The 20415-nt window shown below is 33.0% G+C and overlaps 3 protein-coding genes and 1 pseudogene across 3 annotated transcripts; 1 reads left to right on the top strand and 3 right to left on the bottom strand.

The window, feature by feature from the left end:
* The first annotated feature begins 1387 nt into the window (after positions 1 to 1387).
* LOC119603483 (vitellogenin-1-like) lies at positions 1388 to 2940 on the top strand. The gene is made up of 3 exons (XM_037955520.1): positions 1388 to 1665; positions 1730 to 2100; positions 2173 to 2940. Exons 1-3 carry the CDS (start codon positions 1458 to 1460, stop codon positions 2866 to 2868), a joined length of 1275 nt encoding a protein of 424 aa, XP_037811448.1. The 5' UTR covers positions 1388 to 1457; the 3' UTR covers positions 2869 to 2940.
* Positions 2941 to 10321: 7381 nt separating this feature from the next.
* LOC119603492 (vitellogenin-1-like) lies at positions 10322 to 11918 on the bottom strand. The gene is made up of 3 exons (XM_037955532.1): positions 11659 to 11918; positions 11234 to 11604; positions 10322 to 11163 (listed from the first exon to the last, which is right to left on the bottom strand). Exons 1-3 carry the CDS (start codon positions 11858 to 11860, stop codon positions 10471 to 10473), a joined length of 1266 nt encoding a protein of 421 aa, XP_037811460.1. The 5' UTR covers positions 11861 to 11918; the 3' UTR covers positions 10322 to 10470.
* A 2167-nt stretch (positions 11919 to 14085) lies between these two features.
* Positions 14086 to 15660, bottom strand: LOC119603474 (annotated as a pseudogene).
* A 2108-nt stretch (positions 15661 to 17768) lies between these two features.
* LOC119603470 (vitellogenin-2-like) lies at positions 17769 to 19178 on the bottom strand. Its single transcript, XM_037955506.1, has 2 exons — positions 18953 to 19178; positions 17769 to 18889 (listed from the first exon to the last, which is right to left on the bottom strand). Exons 1-2 carry the CDS (start codon positions 19176 to 19178, stop codon positions 17769 to 17771), a joined length of 1347 nt encoding a protein of 448 aa, XP_037811434.1.
* Positions 19179 to 20415: the final 1237 nt, after the last annotated feature.

The raw sequence follows: 20415 nt of genomic DNA, 5'->3' as shown, positions 1-20415 counted from the left end.
ACTATAGACTAGACTATAGACTAGACTATAGACTAGACTATAGACTAGACTATAGACTAGACTATAGACTAGACTAGACTATAGACTAGACTATAGACTAGACTAGACTATAGACTAGACTAGACTATAGACTAGACTATAGACTAGACTATAGACTAGACTATAGACTAGACTATAGACTAGACTATAGACTAGACTATAGACTAGACTATAGACTAGACTATAGACTAGACTATAGACTAGACTATAGACTAGACTATAGACTAGACTATAGACTAGACTATAGACTAGACTATAGACTAGACTATAGACTAGACTATAGACTAGACTATAGACTAGACTATAGACTAGACTATAGACTAGACTATAGACTAGACTATAGACTAGACTATAGACTAGACTATAGACTAGACTATAGACTAGACTATAGACTAGACTATAGACTAGACTATAGACTAGACTATAGACTAGACTATAGACTAGACTATAGACTAGACTATAGACTAGACTATAGACTAGACTATAGACTAGACTATAGACTAGACTATAGACTAGACTATAGACTAGACTATAGACTAGACTATAGACTAGACTATAGACTAGACTATAGACTAGACTATAGACTAGACTATAGACTAGACTATAGACTAGACTATAGACTAGACTATAGACTTGACTATAGACTTGACTATAGACTTGACTATAGACTAGACTAGACTATAGACTAGACTATAGACTAGACTATAGACTAGACTATAGACTAGACTATAGACTAGATTATAGAGTAGACTATAGACTAGACTAGACTATAGACTAGACTATAGATTAGACTATAGACTAGACTATAGATTAGACTATAGACTAGACTATAGACTGGACTATAGACTAGACTATAGACTAGACTATAGACTAGACTATAGGCTAGACTATAGACTGGACTATAGACTAGTCTATAGACTAGACTAAAGACTAGACTATAGACTAGACTAGACTATAGACAAGACTATTAAAAAAAAAAAAAAAAACAAAATCATTAACAAACATTTAATCATTTTTTATTTAATATTGATTGAGGTAGCGCAGCACCCAGATACCCACAAATCTGGATTGTAGTTTAGTGCACTAATTTTAGACAAGTTGATTGAACTCATAGAGCTTTCAATGTATTCTAAATGTATTTTTTTAGAATATTTGTAAATAAGCGCTTTCTTATCATTACACTTCCTAAATAATAATTTCCAAAAGTCATTGACCACTTACAGATAATTAATTTCAAAAATCTGTATTTTTTATAAGTTTTAAATTAAAAAAAAGCAAAAAAAAATGTTTCCTGATGTAAGCATATTTGATGCAAACTAACGAAGTTTGTCCTACTATAAAAACCTCTAGATGAATCAACAGACAACACAGTTCAGTTTTAACTTTCGATTAACGGTATTGTCTGAAAATTAAGAACAATGAGTCCTTCGAAGTTTGTCTATGTGGTAGCTGTATTATTAGCAGTAGGTTCTGCTCATGGATCTCTGTCTGTGCTCAACAAATTGAGACCTTCACAATGGTTACCCTCAGCTCATCTGGAAGGAATACCCTCGATCGAAGAAATTTCTCTACAAAAGTTGGAAAATATGGCAGTGGAAAAGGGTGCTGAATTAGTGGAAAAGATTTGTAAGTAAATCGTTTTTTTCAAATAGCAGTATCGTAAGTAATTATATTATTTATTATTCCCTAGATCATTTGTCACAAATCAATCACGCTTTGAAGCCCAGCTTTGTGCCCAGCCCAAGCAATGTACCTTGTTATATTGTTAAGCCAAGTGGTCGTAAAGTGTCCACCTCTTTGGACAAATTGGCTTCAACTTGCAAACAACAACCCAACTTTGGTGATGAAGAAGTAACTATTTTCATTACCGGTTTACCCGCCACTACTGAATCCGTTAAGAAGGCCAATCGTATGTTGATCAATGCTTTCCTCCAACGTTACAATAACAAGAAACAACAACCACAAAAGTTCGATTATTCCGGCGAGAAAATGTCACGCACTTCCAGTGAAGAAGACTCCAGTGAATGGCAAAAACAACAGTCCTCTTCAGGCGATCTTGTGGTAAGTTAATGAAAGCTTAATTTTTTATATTTCCTAGATCTGTTGTAAAACATCCTTTTTTTCTCTCTATAGATTATTGATTTAGGTGCTAAATTGAATAGCTTCACACGTTTTGCTTTGTTGGATGTTGAAGAAACTGGCGCCATGGTTGCTTCCGCTATTATTGATATGACTGAAAAATGTGATGTTGCCGATGAAACCGTCCATCTGGTTGCTCAAGGTATTGCTGCTCATGTTGCTGGTGCCGCTGGTAATGAATATACCCGTCAAACTGGTCGTCAATTGAGACGTATCACAGCCTTGGATCCTTCCAAAGTTTTGGCCAAGAATCCTCATACTTTAACTGGTTTGTCGCGTGGTGATGCTGAATTTGTTGATGCCATCCATACCAATGTCTATGGCATGGGTACCATCCAACGTGTTGGTGATGTAGATTTCTATCCTAATGGTCCTGCTCAAACTGTTCCTGGTGCTAAGAGTATTGTTGAAGCTAGTATGCGTGCTACCCGTTATTTCGCTGAGTCTGTCCGTCCAGGCAATGAACGCAACTTCCCCGCCGTTGCTGCCAACTCATTGAAACAATACAAGAATAATGATGGTTTTGGCAAGCGTGTCTATATGGGTATTGATTGCGATTACGATGTTGAGGGCGATTATATGTTGGAAGTGAATTCCAAGAGCCCATTCGGTAAGAAAGCTCCTGCTCAAAAACAAAACACTTATCATGGTGTTCACAAGGCCTGGAAGAATTTCCGTGATAACGAATAAGCCAGTTGAAGGATTAAATGACAATGCCTTATATGAGAGATATTGATTGATTAAAGCGATTTTGTGTTTGTAGTATTTAGTTCCCAATATCACCTCAACATTTTATTTTAAAGTTGAGGTGATCTAATAAATGTTTTGCAATTCTTTTAAAAAGATTTAATGGATTTTATTTTGTAATAGAAAACAATATCTGTACGGACATCATATTGAAATGGAAAAGATCAAGATCACATTCACAGATTAATAAAAAAATCTTCCTTTACATTATTTAATTAATAATAGTGTAAGAAAAAGTTAATAAGGATATTCGGATAGCCTCTTACATATAAACAAGTAAGAGTTCTATATTCGGCTATGCCGAATCTTGTATATTCTTCTGCATAATGTGTCAACAATTTTATTACAAAAACTCTTAAACTACCAGTTGTAAAACAAAAAGTACCATGTTTCTAGGTTTAATATTGAAAAAATCAAAAAGTACCAATTGAAGATTTTCATTACATCAGGATATATGTATGAATGTCTGATTATATATATGTTTCTGATTCAATAAAAATATAAAAACCAAAAGTTAAACAATGAAAAAGTACCAAATATCATTTCCTACAGATTTTAATTCCCTTAGGACTCTGAATGGTTTTATTTTTATGTTTATAGGTTCAATATTATAGCAAATTCAAAAAGTACCTTTTCAAGAAGGAAAAAGTACCGAAAAGCCCCGCTTTATATGTTTTCACTTACACTCTACAGGCTTAATTTTATGTTTTTAGGTTCAATAATATACAAATTTCAAAAAAGGTACCCCTTGAAAAAGGAAAAATTACCGAAATCCTACCAAAATATCAATTTTTATAGGATCTCATTTACTCCGGCCTATACTTTCATGCTTAATTTCATGTTTCTAGACAATAACAACTGTTTTGTTTTTACAAACAAGCAAAATAAGTACAAGAACAATATTTATCTTATGATAATGCGGTTTGTTGTTGTTAATTAATTTTGTCTATGCATGCACAATAATTTAAATTTTTAATGAAATTTTTAGAGTTTGTCTCAGATTTTAGCTTATATCTTCGATTTTGCGTTCTTCCCGAACGTATGTTTGTTAGAATTATTTAAGAATCGGATCTCGCAGATATTTTCCCTTCTTACGAAAGTGAAGGGTATAAAAATCAAATAAACACAACCAAAATTATAGGAACCCTCAAAAAATGACAAAGTGCAAAAACAACATCATATCCATAATGTCACAATAACAAAATAAACGCCAACTCCAGAAAAACTCAGTAAATGAAAAACCATCATCAACTCCCCTCAAAACAAAATGCAAAAACAGTGACGTCACCATCACAAAACAAAAAAAAAAAAACGCACAAATACATTTCATAAACAACAACACTCCTGCAGGCTTGTTTTGACAATCAACAACAAAATAAGTTGACCTGATGAAATGCAAAACCTTTGAAACAATTACAATGTTGTATATAACAACAAAAACAGTTGTAAAGAAATTAAGTAAAACAATATAATAATAATATTTAAGAAAAAATCACATTTAAATAATATTCATAACTTTCTTACTTGTTTTTTTTTTATTAATTGATTACTTCATAAGATGGTGGTGGATGTTGGCGGCAGCATTTAGAAATTTCTTAAAAAATTCACTTTAACACTTTTTTTGTTATTTGCACTTGTTAATCACTTAATTAATACTTTAAATAACTTTAATTTTTAATAGATTATTATGAAAAACATAATTTCAAAATGCGTCTTTATAAATTTAAGCAAATTTGCAACCGCTTAGTTTAATGACTAAAGGAGAACTAATAAAAAGCAGAATATGCAAATGAAAGGGAATAGCTAAAATGTCAAAATGCTTAACGTTTTTCAAAGTCCTTAAGGTATGCTAAGGATTTTGCGTGTTTAGTTTTTATATAAACATTAATGGACAGATTGAACATGCGCAATGTTATTTTAGTTGCAGACAAAACTATATTTTATTTATAAAAACAAATAATGTAGGCTATCTTAAGGCTGATTTAACGATAATTTTTGTACTTTTTTAATACTTTATTTTATATTTATTAATTTTACTTTAATAATCATAATTAAAGAATTTAAATGATTACCTTTATCTAAATAGTACTGTTAAATGGATGTTAAAATCTGTCTATTATATATATGTATGTACATATATTCTATATATTTATACATACATATATATGTATGTATGTATGTATATTTTTTCACTTACTCAGGGCTCTAGATGCCTAATTTCATGTTTCTAGGTTAAATGGTATGCAAAACTCAAAAAGTATCTTTTGAAGAACAAAAAATACAAAAATTTCTAATTTTATAGGTTCTCATTTACTCTGGCCTCCACTTACAAGCTTCATTTCATGTTTCAAGACAATAACAACAAACAGCTTCATTCGCACACAGATTGTTGTACTTGCTGTGTTTTGTTTTTATAAACAAAAAAAAAAAAAAAAAACAAACATGTCTGATAGAATTATTTAAGAATCGGATCTCGCAGATATTTTCCCTTCTCACGAAAGTGAAGGGTATAAAAATCAAATAAACACAACAAAAATAAATAATTATGACAAAAATTATAGAAACCCTCAAAAAATTTAAAAATGACAAAAATGCAACAACAACATCATATCAATAATGTCACAATAACAAAATAAATGCCAACACCAAAAAAATTCAGTAAATGAAAAACCATCAACTCCCCTCAAAACAAAATGCAAAAACAGTGACGTCACCATCACAAAACAAAAAAAAAAACGCACAAATACATTTCATAAACAACAACACTCCTGCAGGCTTGTTTTGACAATCAACAACAAAATAAGTTGACCTGATGAAATGCAAAACCTTTGAAACAATTACAATGTTGTATATAACAACAAAAACAGTTGTAAATAAAGTAGTTACAATAATAATAATACATATTTAAGAAAAAATCACATTTAAATAATATTCATAGCTTTCTTACTTGTTTTTTTATTAATTGTTTACTTCACAAGATGGTGGTGGATGTTGGCGGCAGCATTTAGAAATTTCCTAAAAAATTCACTTTAACACTTTTTTTGTTATTTGCACTTGTTAATCACTTAATTAATACTTTAAATAACTTTAATTTTTAATAGATTATTATGAAAAACATAATTTCAAAATGCGTCTTTATAAATTTTAACAAAATTGCAACCGCTTAGTTTAATGACTAAAGGAGAACTAATAAAAAGTCGAATATGCAAATGAAAGGGAATAGCTAAAATGTCAAAATGCTTAATTCTATTAGTTTTTCAAAATCCTTAAGGTATGCTAAGGATTTTGCGTGTTTAGTTTTTATATAAACATTCATGGATAGATTAAACATGCGCAATGTTATTTTAGTTGCAGACAAAACTATATTTTATTTATAAAAACAATTAATGTGGCCTATCTTAAGGCTGAATTAAAAATAATTTTGTACTGAATTAAAAATAATTTTGTACATTATTTTATATTTATTCATTTTACTTTAATAATCTTAATTAAAGAATTTAAATAATTACTGTTATCTAAATAGAACTGTTAAATTAATGTTAAAATCTGCCTTAACATATACAATACTATGTTATTAAACTACTAGAGTAGATTTTTTCTTCAAATTATGTAACAGTGTTAAGTTATTATTGCTAATTGCACAGTGTTGCTAATATGTGTTAAAAATTCAAAGTTGACAGATTCTTAGCATAGCTTAAGGAGGTTTATAAGTGCATAGAAAGTGCGTATTTTATTTTAGCTTTTCTCTTTTGTTCGTCTTCTTCTTTTTAGTTAGTTCTCCTTTAATTGTCAAACTAAGCAGATGCAAATTTGTTAAAGTTTATGAAGACGCAAGTAAAAATTTTTCTTTTTTTTTTGAATAATTTATTGAAAACAGTGTTAATTATAAGTAAAAATGATAAAGAAATGTGTAATTAAGTGTTTTAGTGTTTTTTTCCCATAAGAAATTAAGTAGTTTCGGAATGCTGCCGCCACCCACCATTACATTGTACAGGCAACCTCAAATATGTATATACAAAGGTAAGTTTGTTTTTGTAAAATTTACAACAAAACGAAATTTATGTATGTACATAAAACATATTGCGGGAAAATAATTAGTTAGAATTTTGCAAATTTAAACTATTTTTTTCATAATCGACCGAAACTTTGTTATTATTGTTGTTGTTTTTCTCCTTCCCAATATTTGTTGTTATACAAAGCATTGTTATTGTTTCAAAGGTTTGGCATGGCATCAGGCCGTGACTTGCAGCCGTAGTTGTTGTTGTTTATGAAAATTGTTTGTGCGTTTGTTTTGTTATTGTGACGTCAGTGTTATTGCCATTTGTTTGTGTATAGTGGGTTTTTGGATCAAGTTACACTAATGGCATTGTAAAAGCAGTTCTACAACAAATACTACCTTTACAAAAACAACATGCAATTTGTTGTTTGTTTTGGTTGCTGCGTTTGTTAAATTCGGCCGTTGTTATACCCTACACCACTTTAGTGGGGAGGGTATATTGGATTTGTGCTGATGTTTGTAGCATACAAAAATATTCGTCCTAGACCCACCTTAAAGTATACCAATCGGCTTAGAATCGTTTTCTGAGTCGATTAAGCTATGTCCGTCCGTCCGTCTGGCTGGCTGGCTGTCCATGTAAACCTTGTGCGCAAGGTACAGGTCGCAATTTTCAAGATAATTGGATGAAATTTGGCACGCACGTTTTATTTGACCTAAGGACGAAGCCTATTGAAAATGGTTAAAATCGGCCCATTATTTCACCTAGCCCCCATAGAACAGAACCCCCCTAAAAGGGCTTCTGAGCTCATAATTATGTTAAATATACAGATATATCGGTAAAATACGGCACAACTAAGTTTTATAGAAGTCTTGATGACCCTGCCAAATTTCATAAAGATCGGGCCACATTTGACCCTAGCTCCCATACAAAGTCCCCTTCAGAAAATTACTTGAATGTCCCAAATTAGCTTATAAACACAAATATCGCGATGAAATTCAGCACAATAAAATATTATGTCAATATAAATATATTCACAAAATTTTATCGGGCTTGGTCCATATTTGCCCCTAGCCCCCATATAAAGCCTCTTTCAGAAAATTAGTTTTTCATCCATAAATTCCTTAAATGTATCGGAACAAGGGAATATTGAAGATAAATGCTTTATTATGAAAAATAAATCACATTTAATATTCATAACTGGTGTAGGGTATCATATGGTCGGCCCCGCCCGACTATAATTTCTTACTTGTTTTTGTTCTGCTTAGGTTTGTTATGTAGGTATATGTATTTGTTTTGTTTTTGTATGCTACAATTGCTGGTAGAATTGTTTAGAAAGTAAAGGAAAGAAAGAATAGATGAATTTTTATTAGCATGTATCTATTTCAATATTTTTATTTTTATAATCTACTGTTTAGTGTTAATTAAGTGATACATAAGTAAACATAATAAAGCTAAATTTAGTAAAGTGTATGAGTGTTCCTTTCCCTATAAGAAATTAAGAAGTTTCAGGAAGCTGTCACCACACACCATTAATTTGCTTAGTGAATCATTTGTAAAATAAAAACAAGTAAGAAAGTATAGTCGGGCGTGGCCGACCATATGATACCCTACACCAGTTATGAATATTATATGTGATTTATTTTTCATAATAAAGCATTTATCTTCAATATTCCCTTGTTTCGATACATTTAAGCAATTTATGGATGAAAAACTAATTTTCTGAAAGAGGCTTTATATGGGGGCTAGGGGCAAATATGGACCAAGCCCGATAAAATTTTGTGGATATATTTATATTTACATAATATTTTATTGTACTGAATTTCATCGCGATATTTGTGTTTATAAGTTAATTTGGGACATTCAAGTAATTTTCTGAAGGGACTTTGTATGGGAGCTAGGGTCAGATGGGGCCCGATCTTTATGAAATTTGGCAGGGTCATCAAGACTTCTATAAAACTTAGTTGTGCCGTATTTTATCGATATATCTGTATATTTAACATAATTATGAGCTCAGAAGCCCTTTTCGGGGGGACCTGTTCTATGGGGGCTAGGTGAAATAATGGACCGATTTTAACCATTTTCAATAGGCTTCGTCCTGGGGTCAAATAAAACGCGTGCCAAATTTCATCCAATTATCTTGAAAATTGCGACCTGTACCTTGCGCACAAGGTTTACATGGACAGCCAGCCAGCCAGCCAGACGGACGGACGGACATAGCTTAATCGACTCAGAAAACGATTCTAAGCCGATTGGTATACTTTAAGGTGGGTCTAGGACGAATATTTTTATATGTTACAAACATCAGCACGAATCCAATATACCCTCCCCACTAAAGTGGTGTAGGGTATAAAAAGTAAGAATTTTATTTTCGGCTGTGCCGAATCTTATATACCCTACGCCATAGTGAATTAAACAAAACAATTAGTTCGAATTTTTGATCAGGGAAACAGCTGTTTCCTTCTTACTTTGTTATTGTTTTATACTGTTTCATGTTCCTAGGATATAACAACACACTGGTTCATTCGTACATACACATAGACAGACAGGCGGACATGGTTAAATCGACTCCGCTAGATGTAATATCTGGAATAACAATCAGGATATTTCTATGTAATTCCGATCTAATTTCGATGAAAACCTAGCAGCGATAGACTTAGTTCTAGATGATCTTCTCGCCCATGTTTTAATTCAGATTAACTTGTTCAAGTACCTTTTCCATTATTGCAAGTCCATTTTTACATTTTCATTGCCGAGTTTACCACTATAAGAGTCTACGGTTATGGCTCTCATACATTCTAATACCCTGTTATATTTAACCTTATAGGCTAATATCGCTCTAATTGCCTTCCGGTTGTTGCAAAAAAATGTTAACTTCTCATTGTTCCACATTCACTCCAAACCCAGGTATTATATTCCGTGTTAACACGGATTTCAGGGTAACAATAAATTGCCCCGCAAGTGTCCAATATGTCCAGTAAACATTTATGACCGATTTTGGTCAATTCGCATAAAGATAAGAGCCGCTTGCCTGTGATTCATATCGTACATATGTTTCCAGAATTGTTTTAATTACATTTTTAGAAAGCTAATGGCCATAGTTGGACTAAGACCAAATTTCTATACCATTTCTTATACACCATGCCAAAACATTCATATGTTTTGTTGGTTCTATAATATATGTGGTTTTCCAGTTTAGATTCCGATCAAGGATAACGTAAAGGTATTTAAAACTGTCACAATTCCCGAATGGTTTTTTTTAAATGTTCAAGATATCTCAATTTTTAAATACATACATATGTATGAAAAAACCCAAAACTTTTTTTTTCCAAATTCCCAAAGTTTCTCCCGAGTTTTGCTCGGAATCTGAATATTGTTTTTCTTACAAATAAAATTCATAGTTTCTTTTTAAAAGAATTGCAGCATATTTATTATCTAAAATTATTTCCTTTTTTGTGTTTTTTTTTTTATAAAAATTTTAAACATAAAAATCATCAACAGTTTAGCTAATTCAAAAGTCAGTTCAATTCAAGAAAATTCAGCAAGCAATTTAATAAGTTTCCTTCTTTGTGGAAGAGCTGTGACTACCATGGTAGTTATTTTGTTTTTGGGCGGCAGCTCTCTTACCGAAGGGACTCTTAGAATTGACTTCCAAAATGTAATCACCTTCCAAATCGTAGTCGACATTAATACCCATATAGGCACGTTTACCGAAACCTTCATTGTTTTTGTATTCCTTCAAAGAGTTGGCGGCAACAGCGGGGAAGTTACGTTCATTGCCAGGAACAACAGTTTCGGCGAAATAACGGGTGGCACGCATACTGGCTTCAACAATACTTTGAGCACCGGGAACAGCAGCCGAAGGACCATTGGGATAGAAATCAATATCACCAACACGTTGCACGGTACCCATACCGTAGGCATTAGTGTGGATGGCATCAACAAATTCAGCATCACCACGAGACAAACCAGTTAAAGTGTTAGGATTTTTGGCCAAAACTTTAGAGGGATCCAAGGCAGTGATACGTCTCAATTGACGACCAGTTTCACGGGTGTATTCATTACCAGCGGCACCAGCAACATGAGCAGCAATACCTTGAGCAACAATATGTATGGTTTCATCAGGAACATCACACTTTTCGGTAATATCTAGAAGAGCGGAAGCAACCATAGCACCAGTTTGTTTAACATCCAACATAGCGAAACGTTTGAAGCTGTTCAATTGATCGCCCAAATCAATAATCTAAAGTAAGAAGAAAAGGATTTTATATGTTTGGGAATCACTGGGTTTGAAATGAGTTTTTTTAACTTACCACCAAATCGCCAGTTGAGGGTTGTTGTTTTTGCCATTCAGTAGAGTCTTCTTCACTGGAAGTGCGAGACATTTTCTCTCCAGAATATTCGAACTGTTGAGGTTGTTGTCTTCTGAGATTATAACGTTGTAGATAAGCATTAATCAATTTACGATTGGCCTTCTTGACGGTTTCAGTGGTGGCGGGTAAACCGGTAATGAAAACGGTAACTTCCTCATCACCAAATTCTGGAATTTGCTTGCAAGTGGAGGCCAATTTGTCCAAAGTGGTGGCGACCTTTTTGCCATTAGGTTTAACGACATAACAGGGAACATTGCTGGGGCTAGGCACATAGCTGGGGTCCAATTCGTTATTGATTTGGGACAAGTGATCTATGGAAAGGATTTTTACTATTGTACAGATTTTAAATAATTACTCAAACTTACAAATTTTTTCCATCAATTCAACACCCTTTTCCACCGACATGCTTTCCAACTTTTGCAGAGAGATTTCAGCGATCGAAGGAATTTGCTCCAGTTGTTGTGGCGAAAGCCATTGGGAAGGTCTCAACTTATTAAGAAGATTTCCATGGGCTGATCCTGCTGCCAATAGCACAGCAGCCAAACAAACTATCCTCAAAGCATTCATGTTTCCAAACTATTAGTCCTCAGTACCCGTGTTATCGTTAAGCTAAAGGCAAAACTGAACTGTGTTGAAAGTTGGTCCATATTAGGCTATTTATACTATTGATTTCGTACTCAAAGTTATAATTTAGATAATTTTTTTGCTGATTTAGTTAAAAGTGCTTGATGACGCTAGAAATGTTTTTTGCAAAATAAAAGTCATCACTTTTTTAAAAGATTTTGCTGATTTTGTAAAAATATAATCACTGTATTTTTCAAATTGTAATTTTGACTGATTTGACCTTAAAGATTTTGTTTTAGTTTCATAATTTAGCTGATAAGAGATCAAATTGTTTGAAAATACTTAATTGTACTCAGTATTGATGGGGTTTTGATGGAAAACAAGAGAGGTTATATTGTTCATATTTTTGCTATAAATATTTGTATTTTCTCCCTGCTAGATTCGCACCTGGACTTGGTAATTTGGTTTAATATAAGATTTAAGGACGCTAGTACAATGGATCCTAAACGGACTCTGTTGTAATAAAGTTGTTTGTTGGGTATTGATACTGGGGAATATCGGTCAACGATTTCACCTTGCTCTATATAAATTATACTGGAGAGTTCTTAGCGGATTTAAGTCTTTTTAGAATGCCATTTGAAAGAAATATCATAGTGGATTAATGTTTTTGGGAAAGTTGTTATTCATAGCTGAATCAAGTTCATATAGAATACCCTTTAGTTTAAACTGCAGTAATCGCAATAAAATTCTGTTCTTAATTATAACAAAAACAGACCCTAGCCCCGATATAAAATCCCCTTTATATGAACGGTTTCTAAACCACTGAAATTCGAAGTAAACTAATTTTATAAGAACCAAAATCTTTCTACTCCTATTACTCCTAACGTCCATTTAATATCTCTCTCAAATTCAGAAGAGTTGAGTATATAAATCACCTTGATATTCATATTAACTAGAATTCTTTGTTGTCCTACAAACGCGATGTCGTTTCTATAATTTGTTGGACTACTTTGGACAAAATACTGGAAGTTTAACATATATGTTGCTTGGGTGAATGAAGAGGCTAAGTTCTACGTCGACCGAAGCATTATAAACATTGCTGTACATTCCTTTCCGATCGGAATACATATAAGATACCAGACGACAATCACAGTCCATCCGATCTTATCTTTAGGTGAATTGACCTAAGTCGTACGATAGCACACCGGGAACATAAATTGTCGGAAACTGTGAGATATTAGTCCCAGATAGGATATCATAGGCAAGCGGAACTTTAGAGCGAATCTGGCGAGAATCTATTGTTATATGAAAGATTCTTAACTGGGAGGCAAAACGAATCTAGGAATCTACAATTGTAATATAATACCTAGTCAAAACACTAACTCCCAAACGTAAGTCCGCTCTATCACGGAATGTGTAAAATGGATTAGATAACAGAGGCAGAGAGTTAGGACGATATCAGCTGATAGGCTTAAATCTAGACGTTAGTGGACAGTACAATCAAATAATCTTTTAGTGGTAAGATCTGCATCATATTGGTACCAATACACTCAGAAATAATAGTAAGAGAGCGAATGTACTTCCTATAAAGCGAAGGCATCTTGAGGAACTAAACCTGAGCAACGCAACCAGGGTTGAATTAAAAATATGGACGAGGGTATCTCATACATGGAATAATGAATCGGTGTGTAGGAGCAATTTGAATGACCCCAAAGAGGTTGGTTGCCGAAATTCAGACAAATGTAGAGCATATGTGAACGTTTTCTCTGTCATTATCTATCTTTCGTCGAAATTGGATCCTACAGGAACACTGTTGGAAAATTCAAAGGAATCACGTCCAGGAAACTGAGTTTCTAAACATTGCATTATAATTATTTTCATAGAACGCTTCATAAGGATTTTCCACACACTTTTTCCGGCGATAATTCCCCCAGAAACTTTTCCCTATGTTGTTAAAGAGGGGCAAAACTTACTGTAGAACTCTTCATAACCAACGAATTGGATCTGAGGTTTAGAGATGCAGTAAAAATACTACATTCTTTCAAGTTTTGTTGTTTTATTATCAAAATAATATGCCCGTTTAAGAACGATTCAGTAAGACTAAGAGACTTGCGGATTTTAAATTCCATTAGGATTATCCTGGAGGGATTAATATCAGTCACCTTTTTAAATATTTAGTAACAAAATACAAAAAATTGATTTATATTTTTTTTTAAAAAATGCTCAACATTTATTTTATCAAATGAACTTAAACGCTAATTGGCACTACAAATCTATTCTTCTTAACACACAAATAATCCAATGCAATCTGTTACCGGCATAAATTTCCTTCTTATCCTCTATAAAGTCTATTCATAGTCACGTAAGTTTTTCCAGGCCTTGTGGACACCATGATAGCTATTCTGTTTCTGAGCTGGGGCTCTCTTACCGAATGGGCTCTTAGCATTGACTTCTAACATATAATCACCTTCTACATCGTAATCAGCATCAATACCCATATAAACACGCTTGCCAAAACCATCATTATTCTTGTATTGTTTCAAAGAGTTAGCAGCAAACGGCGGGGAAATTACGTTCATTGCCTGGACGGACAGATTCAGCGAAATAGCGGGTGGCACGCATAGTAGCTTCAACAATACTTTTAGCACCGGGCACTGCAGCCGAAGGACCATTGGGATAGAAATCTACATCACCGACACGTTGAACAGTACCCATACCATAGGTATTGGTGTGAATGGCATCAACAAATTCAGCATCACCACGCGACAAACCAGTTAAAGTGTGAGGATTTTTGGCCAAAACTTTGGAGGGGTCCAAGGCAGTGATACGTCTCAATTGACGACCAGTTTGACGGGTATATTCATTACCAGCGGCACCAGCAACATGAGCAGCAATACCTTGAGCCAGAACATGAATGGTTTCATCGGCAACATCACATTTCTCGGTCATTTCAATAATAGCGGAAGCAATCATGGCACCAGTTTCTTCAACATCCAATAAGCAGAAACGTTTGAAGCTGTTAAGTTGGGAACCCAAGTCGATGATCTGAAAATGGATAGTTTTTTATGAAAAAGCTATAAAGTTATGAAAAAAAGAAATCCGAACTTACAACAAGATTGCCAGAGGAAGGCTCTTGTTTTTGCCATTCACTAGAATCTTCTTCGCTAGAAGTGCGAGCCATTTTTTCACCGGAATAATCGAATCTCTGGGGTTGTTGTCTCTTGGTGTTGTAACGTTTGTAGATAGGCATCAATCAATTTGCGATTAGCTTTACGGACAGTTTCAGTAGTGGCAGGTAAACCAGTAATAAAAATAGTTACTTCCTCATTACCAAAGTTAGGTTGTTGTTTGCATGTCGAGGCCAATTTGTCTAAAGTAGTGGCTACTTTCTGACCGTTAGGCTTGACAACATAACAGGGAACATTACTGGGGCTGGGTACAAATTCGGGTCTCAAAACGTTACTGATTTGCGACAAGTGATCTGGGAAATGATATTTAAGAATGTTGTTTATTGGAAATATTTTTTTTTACTTAATAAATATTACTTACAAAGTTTTTGCAACAGTTCTACACCCTTTTCCACCGTCATACTTTCCAACTTTTGTAGAGTGACTTCATCGATCGCAGGAGTTTGTTCCAATTGTGATGAGGACAACCATTGAGATGGTCTCAACTTGTTGAGCATCGAAAGAGTGCCATAAGCAGGACTAGCTGTTAAAAGCACTGCTGCCACACAAACAATTATCCAAGATTTCATAGTTGCAAATACTCAAACGATGTCCGATTCTACGTTGATCAGTAGACAAAACTGAACTGTAAAATTTAGTTTTTCATCTCAGGTTTTTATATTTTCTAAATTTGTTTAATTTTTAGCTGAAATCATTACATTTTACTTTTTTTTACTGATAAACAGTGTTAACTGTAATGTCATTGACTTTAAGGGACTCTGGATGTAGATTTATGTTTGAAGTGATAATAAATCAATTGATAGAAAATGTTTAAAGTTCAATAAGTTATTGAGATTTGCTGTAATATTGCTGAAACTTTCAAAATATTATCAAGAAAAAACAAAAGTAAACGAAATAAGGTGATCTCTTTGAAGTGCAAATATTTACACTTTGCAAAATAACTTGATGTTTCTGGGATTATGCAGGTTTTGAGTCCTACCCACATATTCGCAATCAGCAATTTATTTTATAAGATTGTTTAAAACTTTATTTCCTTATTAAATTTGATTTATAGTTAGTTGGTTAGTTAGTAATAAATTTAGTTAGTTAGTTAGTTAATTAATTAATTAGTTAGTTAGTTAATAAATTTAGTTAGTTAGTTAATTAATTAATTTAGTTAGTTAGTTAGTTAGTTAGTTAGTTAATAAATTTAGTTAGTTAGTTAGTTAATTAATTTAGTTAGTTAGTTAGTTAGTTACTTAGTTACTTAGTTAGTTAGTTATTTAGTTAGTTAGTTAGTTACTTAGTAGTTAGTTATTTAGTTAGTTAGTTATTTAGTAGTTAGTTAGTTAATTAATTTAGTTAGTTAGTTAGTTATTTAGTTAGTTAGTTAGTTAGTTAGTAGTTAGTTAGTTAGTTAGTTAGTTAGTTAGTTAGTTAGTTAGTAGTTAGTTAGTTAGTTAGTTAGTTAGTTAGTTAGTTAGTTAGTTAGTTAGTTAGTTAGTTAGTAGTTAGTTAGTTAGTTAGTTAGTTAGTTAGTTAGTTAGTTAGTTCGTTAGTTAGTTAGTTAGTTAGTTAGTTAGTTAGTTAGTTAGTTAGTTAGTTAGTTAGTTAGTTAGTTAGTTAGTTAGTTAGTTAGTTAGTTAGTTAGTTAGTTAGTTAGTTAGTTAGTTAGTTAGTAGTTAGTTAGTTAGTTAGTTAGTTAGTTAGTTAGTTAGTTAGTTAGTTAGTTAGTTAGTTAGTTAGTTAGTTAGTTAGTTAGTTAGTTAGTTAGTTAGTTAGTTAGTTAGTTAGTTAGTTAGTTAGTTAGTTAGTTAGTAGTTAGTTAGTTAGTTAGTTAGTTAGTTAGTTAGTTAGTTAGTTAGTTAGTTAGTTAGTTAGTTAGTTAGTTAGTTAGTTAGTTAGTTAGTTAGTTAGTTAGTTAGTTAGTTAGTTAGTTAGTTAGTTAGTTAGTTAGTTAGTTAGTTAGTTAGTTAGTTAGTTAGTTAGTTAGTTAGTTAGTTAGTTAGTTAGTTAGTTAGTTAGTTAGTTAGTTAGTTAGTTAGTTAGTTAGTTAGTTAGTTAGTTAGTTAGTTAGTTAGTTAGTTAGTTAGTTAGTTAGTTAGTTAGTTAGTTAGTTAGTTAGTTAGTAGTAGTTAGTTAGTTAGTTAGTTAGTAGTTAGTTAGTTAGTTAGTTAGTTAGTTAGTTAGTTAGTTAGTTAGTTAGTAGTTAGTTAGTTAGTAGTTAGTTCGTTAGTTAGTTAGTAGGAGTGGTTCCTTGTGTTGAAATCCATCATTGAATCCCCATCTCCTGTACTCAATCGAGTTGCAAAATAGACTTAGAAGCTACGGCTATATATATAGCTGGTCTTTTAAAACAGCCCCAGATTACAGGGTGTTACGCTTAAATCAGAAACCATGACTGGCTAAGGTTTACATACATACATATGTATAACTTAAAACATCCAGGTAGAGTTTTAAAAGAATCGTAAATTGGGATGTTTTAGTAAATATGTTTTTTTGCTTTTATGAGTCATGCTCTATTGCAGGTATAACTAATTAAATTTTGTCAATATTTAATGTCTCACTACGATGCTATTGAAAGGAAAAAATTCGGTCTAATGGAATTAGTATTAAATTCAAGTTTTAATATTTATTTAACAATTTATTTAAAAAATGTGTATTTAAAACAAAATATTAAGTTTTAACGATAAAATTTCATGGGAATATTATTTCTTTTAATAATCATCATACGCCACATATGATCATCCAAAATGCTCTGCTAATGAGGAAATCCCCAAAAATACTCGTTTATTTGAATCATTGGATTGGTGAGCCATATTATGTCGAACATAGTTTTGTTGCTTTTGAGTTGGTGCTCTGCGGCCGAATGGAGTCTTAGCATTGACTTGAAGAACAAAATCACCTTCAACATCTTGTTCGGTACCGATGCCCATGTATACACGTTTACCGCTAATATTCTGATTCTTGTATTCCTTGAGAGAGATGGCAGACTCAGCAGGGAAGTTACGTTCATTACCGGGTACAACAGATTCTGCGAAATAACGTACAGCACGCATGGAAGCTTCTACAACATTGTGAGAACCAGATACACCAGGAGTAGGTCCATCAGGATAGAAATCAGCATCACCGCAACGTGTGGCAATACCCATACCATAAGCTGATGTATGGATAACATCAACGAAATCGGCATCTCCTCGAGCTAAACCTGTCAAAGTTTGGCTTTTCTTGGCATAGATTTTGGAGGGATCTAAACCAGTAACACGACGCAATTGATGACCAGTTTCACGAGTATATTGACGGGCAGCAGCACCAGCGACATGAGCAGCAATATTGGAGCCAATAACATGTATAATTTCTTGAGGAACATCGGCCTTGTCAGTAAGTTGCACTAAGATATCACCAATCTTTTCACCAGTTTCTTCAATATCCAATGTGGCATAAGCCTTAAAGTTAGGCAGGGATGAACCTAAATCAACAATCACAAAATTGCCAGCTGGTTTGTTGGATTTACTCTTCCATGAAGTGGAATAATCTTCTTCGCTAGAACTGGGATTTCTGTTTTCACTTGAGTCTTCATATTTCACATTAGCTGGCTCGGGATAATCACCGTTATAACGTTGCATATAGGCTTGCATTAATTTGCGGGTGGCCTTTTTGATTCTTTCGGTTTTTTGGGGTAGACCAGTAATGAAAATGGTCACCTCTTGATCACCAAAATCCTTTGTTTCCTTGGCAATTTTGGGCAATTCATTTAATTTAAAGCTGATTTTCTGGTTGTTGGGAGTAATCAAGTAGGTTTGAATTTCACTAGGCTGGGGAGAAAAAGTGGGTTCAAAGTATTCATTAACTTGGGCCAAGTGATCTGAAACGAGATTATATTTGTTATTATTTTAAACAGAAAATTTTGTTATTAATAATTACTCACACAACTTGTTAAGCATATCAGCGCCTTCTTCCACAGACATACTTTCCAATTTCTTCACAGATATTTCATTCAAAGAAGGCAGAGATTCCAATTCAGATGCTGATAACCAATCGGTGGGTTTCATACTATTCTTAATGGAATTTTCACTTGAATGCCAGCCCATAGAATTGGCTGTTACCAAAGCAAAAAAGCCTATTAAAAGGCATATAGTTCTTAAAGGCTTCATTGTCCTCAATCCAGTTTCCGCTATCAGTCAGAAAAAATCAAATATTTAGATCAGTTCTTAAAAGTGAACTGCTCTTTCTTTTGAAAATATTTCACTTTAAATACTTTTTTGAATAGGAAGTTATTAATTGCTAACAACGCAAAAAGTGTACATCAAAATTTTGTTTACTTTTGCACTAATAAAAACTGATAATTTTTTTCAATACCGATAAAATATTCGGCCATTGACCACATTGTTTTTTACATGTTTACTGAGTTACTGCAATAAGTCTTTCATATATTTTTCAAAATTATAGTCTAGTCTATCGTCAAGTCTACAGTCTAGTCTGTAGTCAAGTCTATAGTCTAGTCTGTAGTCTAGTCTATAGTCTAGTCTATAGACTAGTCTATAGTCTGGTCTATAATCTAGTCTATAGTCTAGTCTATAGTCGAGTCTATATTCTAATATAGTCTATAGTCTAGTCTATAGTACAGTCTAAAGGCCAGTCTATAGTCTAGTCTAGTATATAGTTTGTCAATATTCTATAGAGGTCTATAGTCTAGTCTATAATTTAGTCTAGTCTATAGTCAAGTCTATAGTCTAGTCATAGTCTAGTCTATAGTCTAGTCTATAGTCTAGTCTATATTCTAGTCTATAGTCTAGTCTATAGTCTAGTCTATAGTCTAGTGTATAATTAGTCTATAGTCTAGTATAGTCTAGTCCATAGTCTAGTCTATAGTCTAGTCTATAGTCTAGTCTATAGTCTATAGTCTAGTCTATAGTCTAGTCTATAGTCTAGTCTATAGTCTAGTCTATAGTCTAGTCTATAGTCTAGTCTATAGTCTAGTCTATAGTCTAGTCTATAGTCTAGTCTATAGTCTAGTCTATAGTCTAGTCTATAGTCTAGTCTATAGTCTAGTCTAGTCTAGTCTATAGTCTAGTCTATAGTCTAGTCTATAGTCTAGTCTACAGTCTAGTCTATAGTCTAGTCTATAGTTAGTCTATAGTCTAGTCTATAGTCTAGTCTATAGTCTAGTCTATAGTCTAGTCTATAGTCTAGTCTATAGTCTAGTCTATAGTCTAGTCTAGTCTAGTCTATAGTCTAGTCTATAGTCTAGTCTATAGTCTAGTCTATCGTCTAGTCATAGTCTAGTCTATAGTCTAGTCTATAGTCTAGTCTATAGTCTAGTCTATAGTCTAGTCTATAGTCTAGTCTATAGTCTAGTCTATAGTCTAGTATATGTCTAGTCTATAGTCT

Source organism: Lucilia sericata, unplaced genomic scaffold, assembly GCF_015586225.1.
Source record: "Lucilia sericata isolate MDLA Ls3-8-SP2 unplaced genomic scaffold, ASM1558622v1 Contig000309F_arrow, whole genome shotgun sequence".
Classification (NCBI taxonomy): Eukaryota; Metazoa; Arthropoda; class Insecta; order Diptera; family Calliphoridae; genus Lucilia; species Lucilia sericata.
Note: the sequence above shows the minus strand (reverse complement) of the source record. Positions and strands in the feature narration are given on the sequence as shown.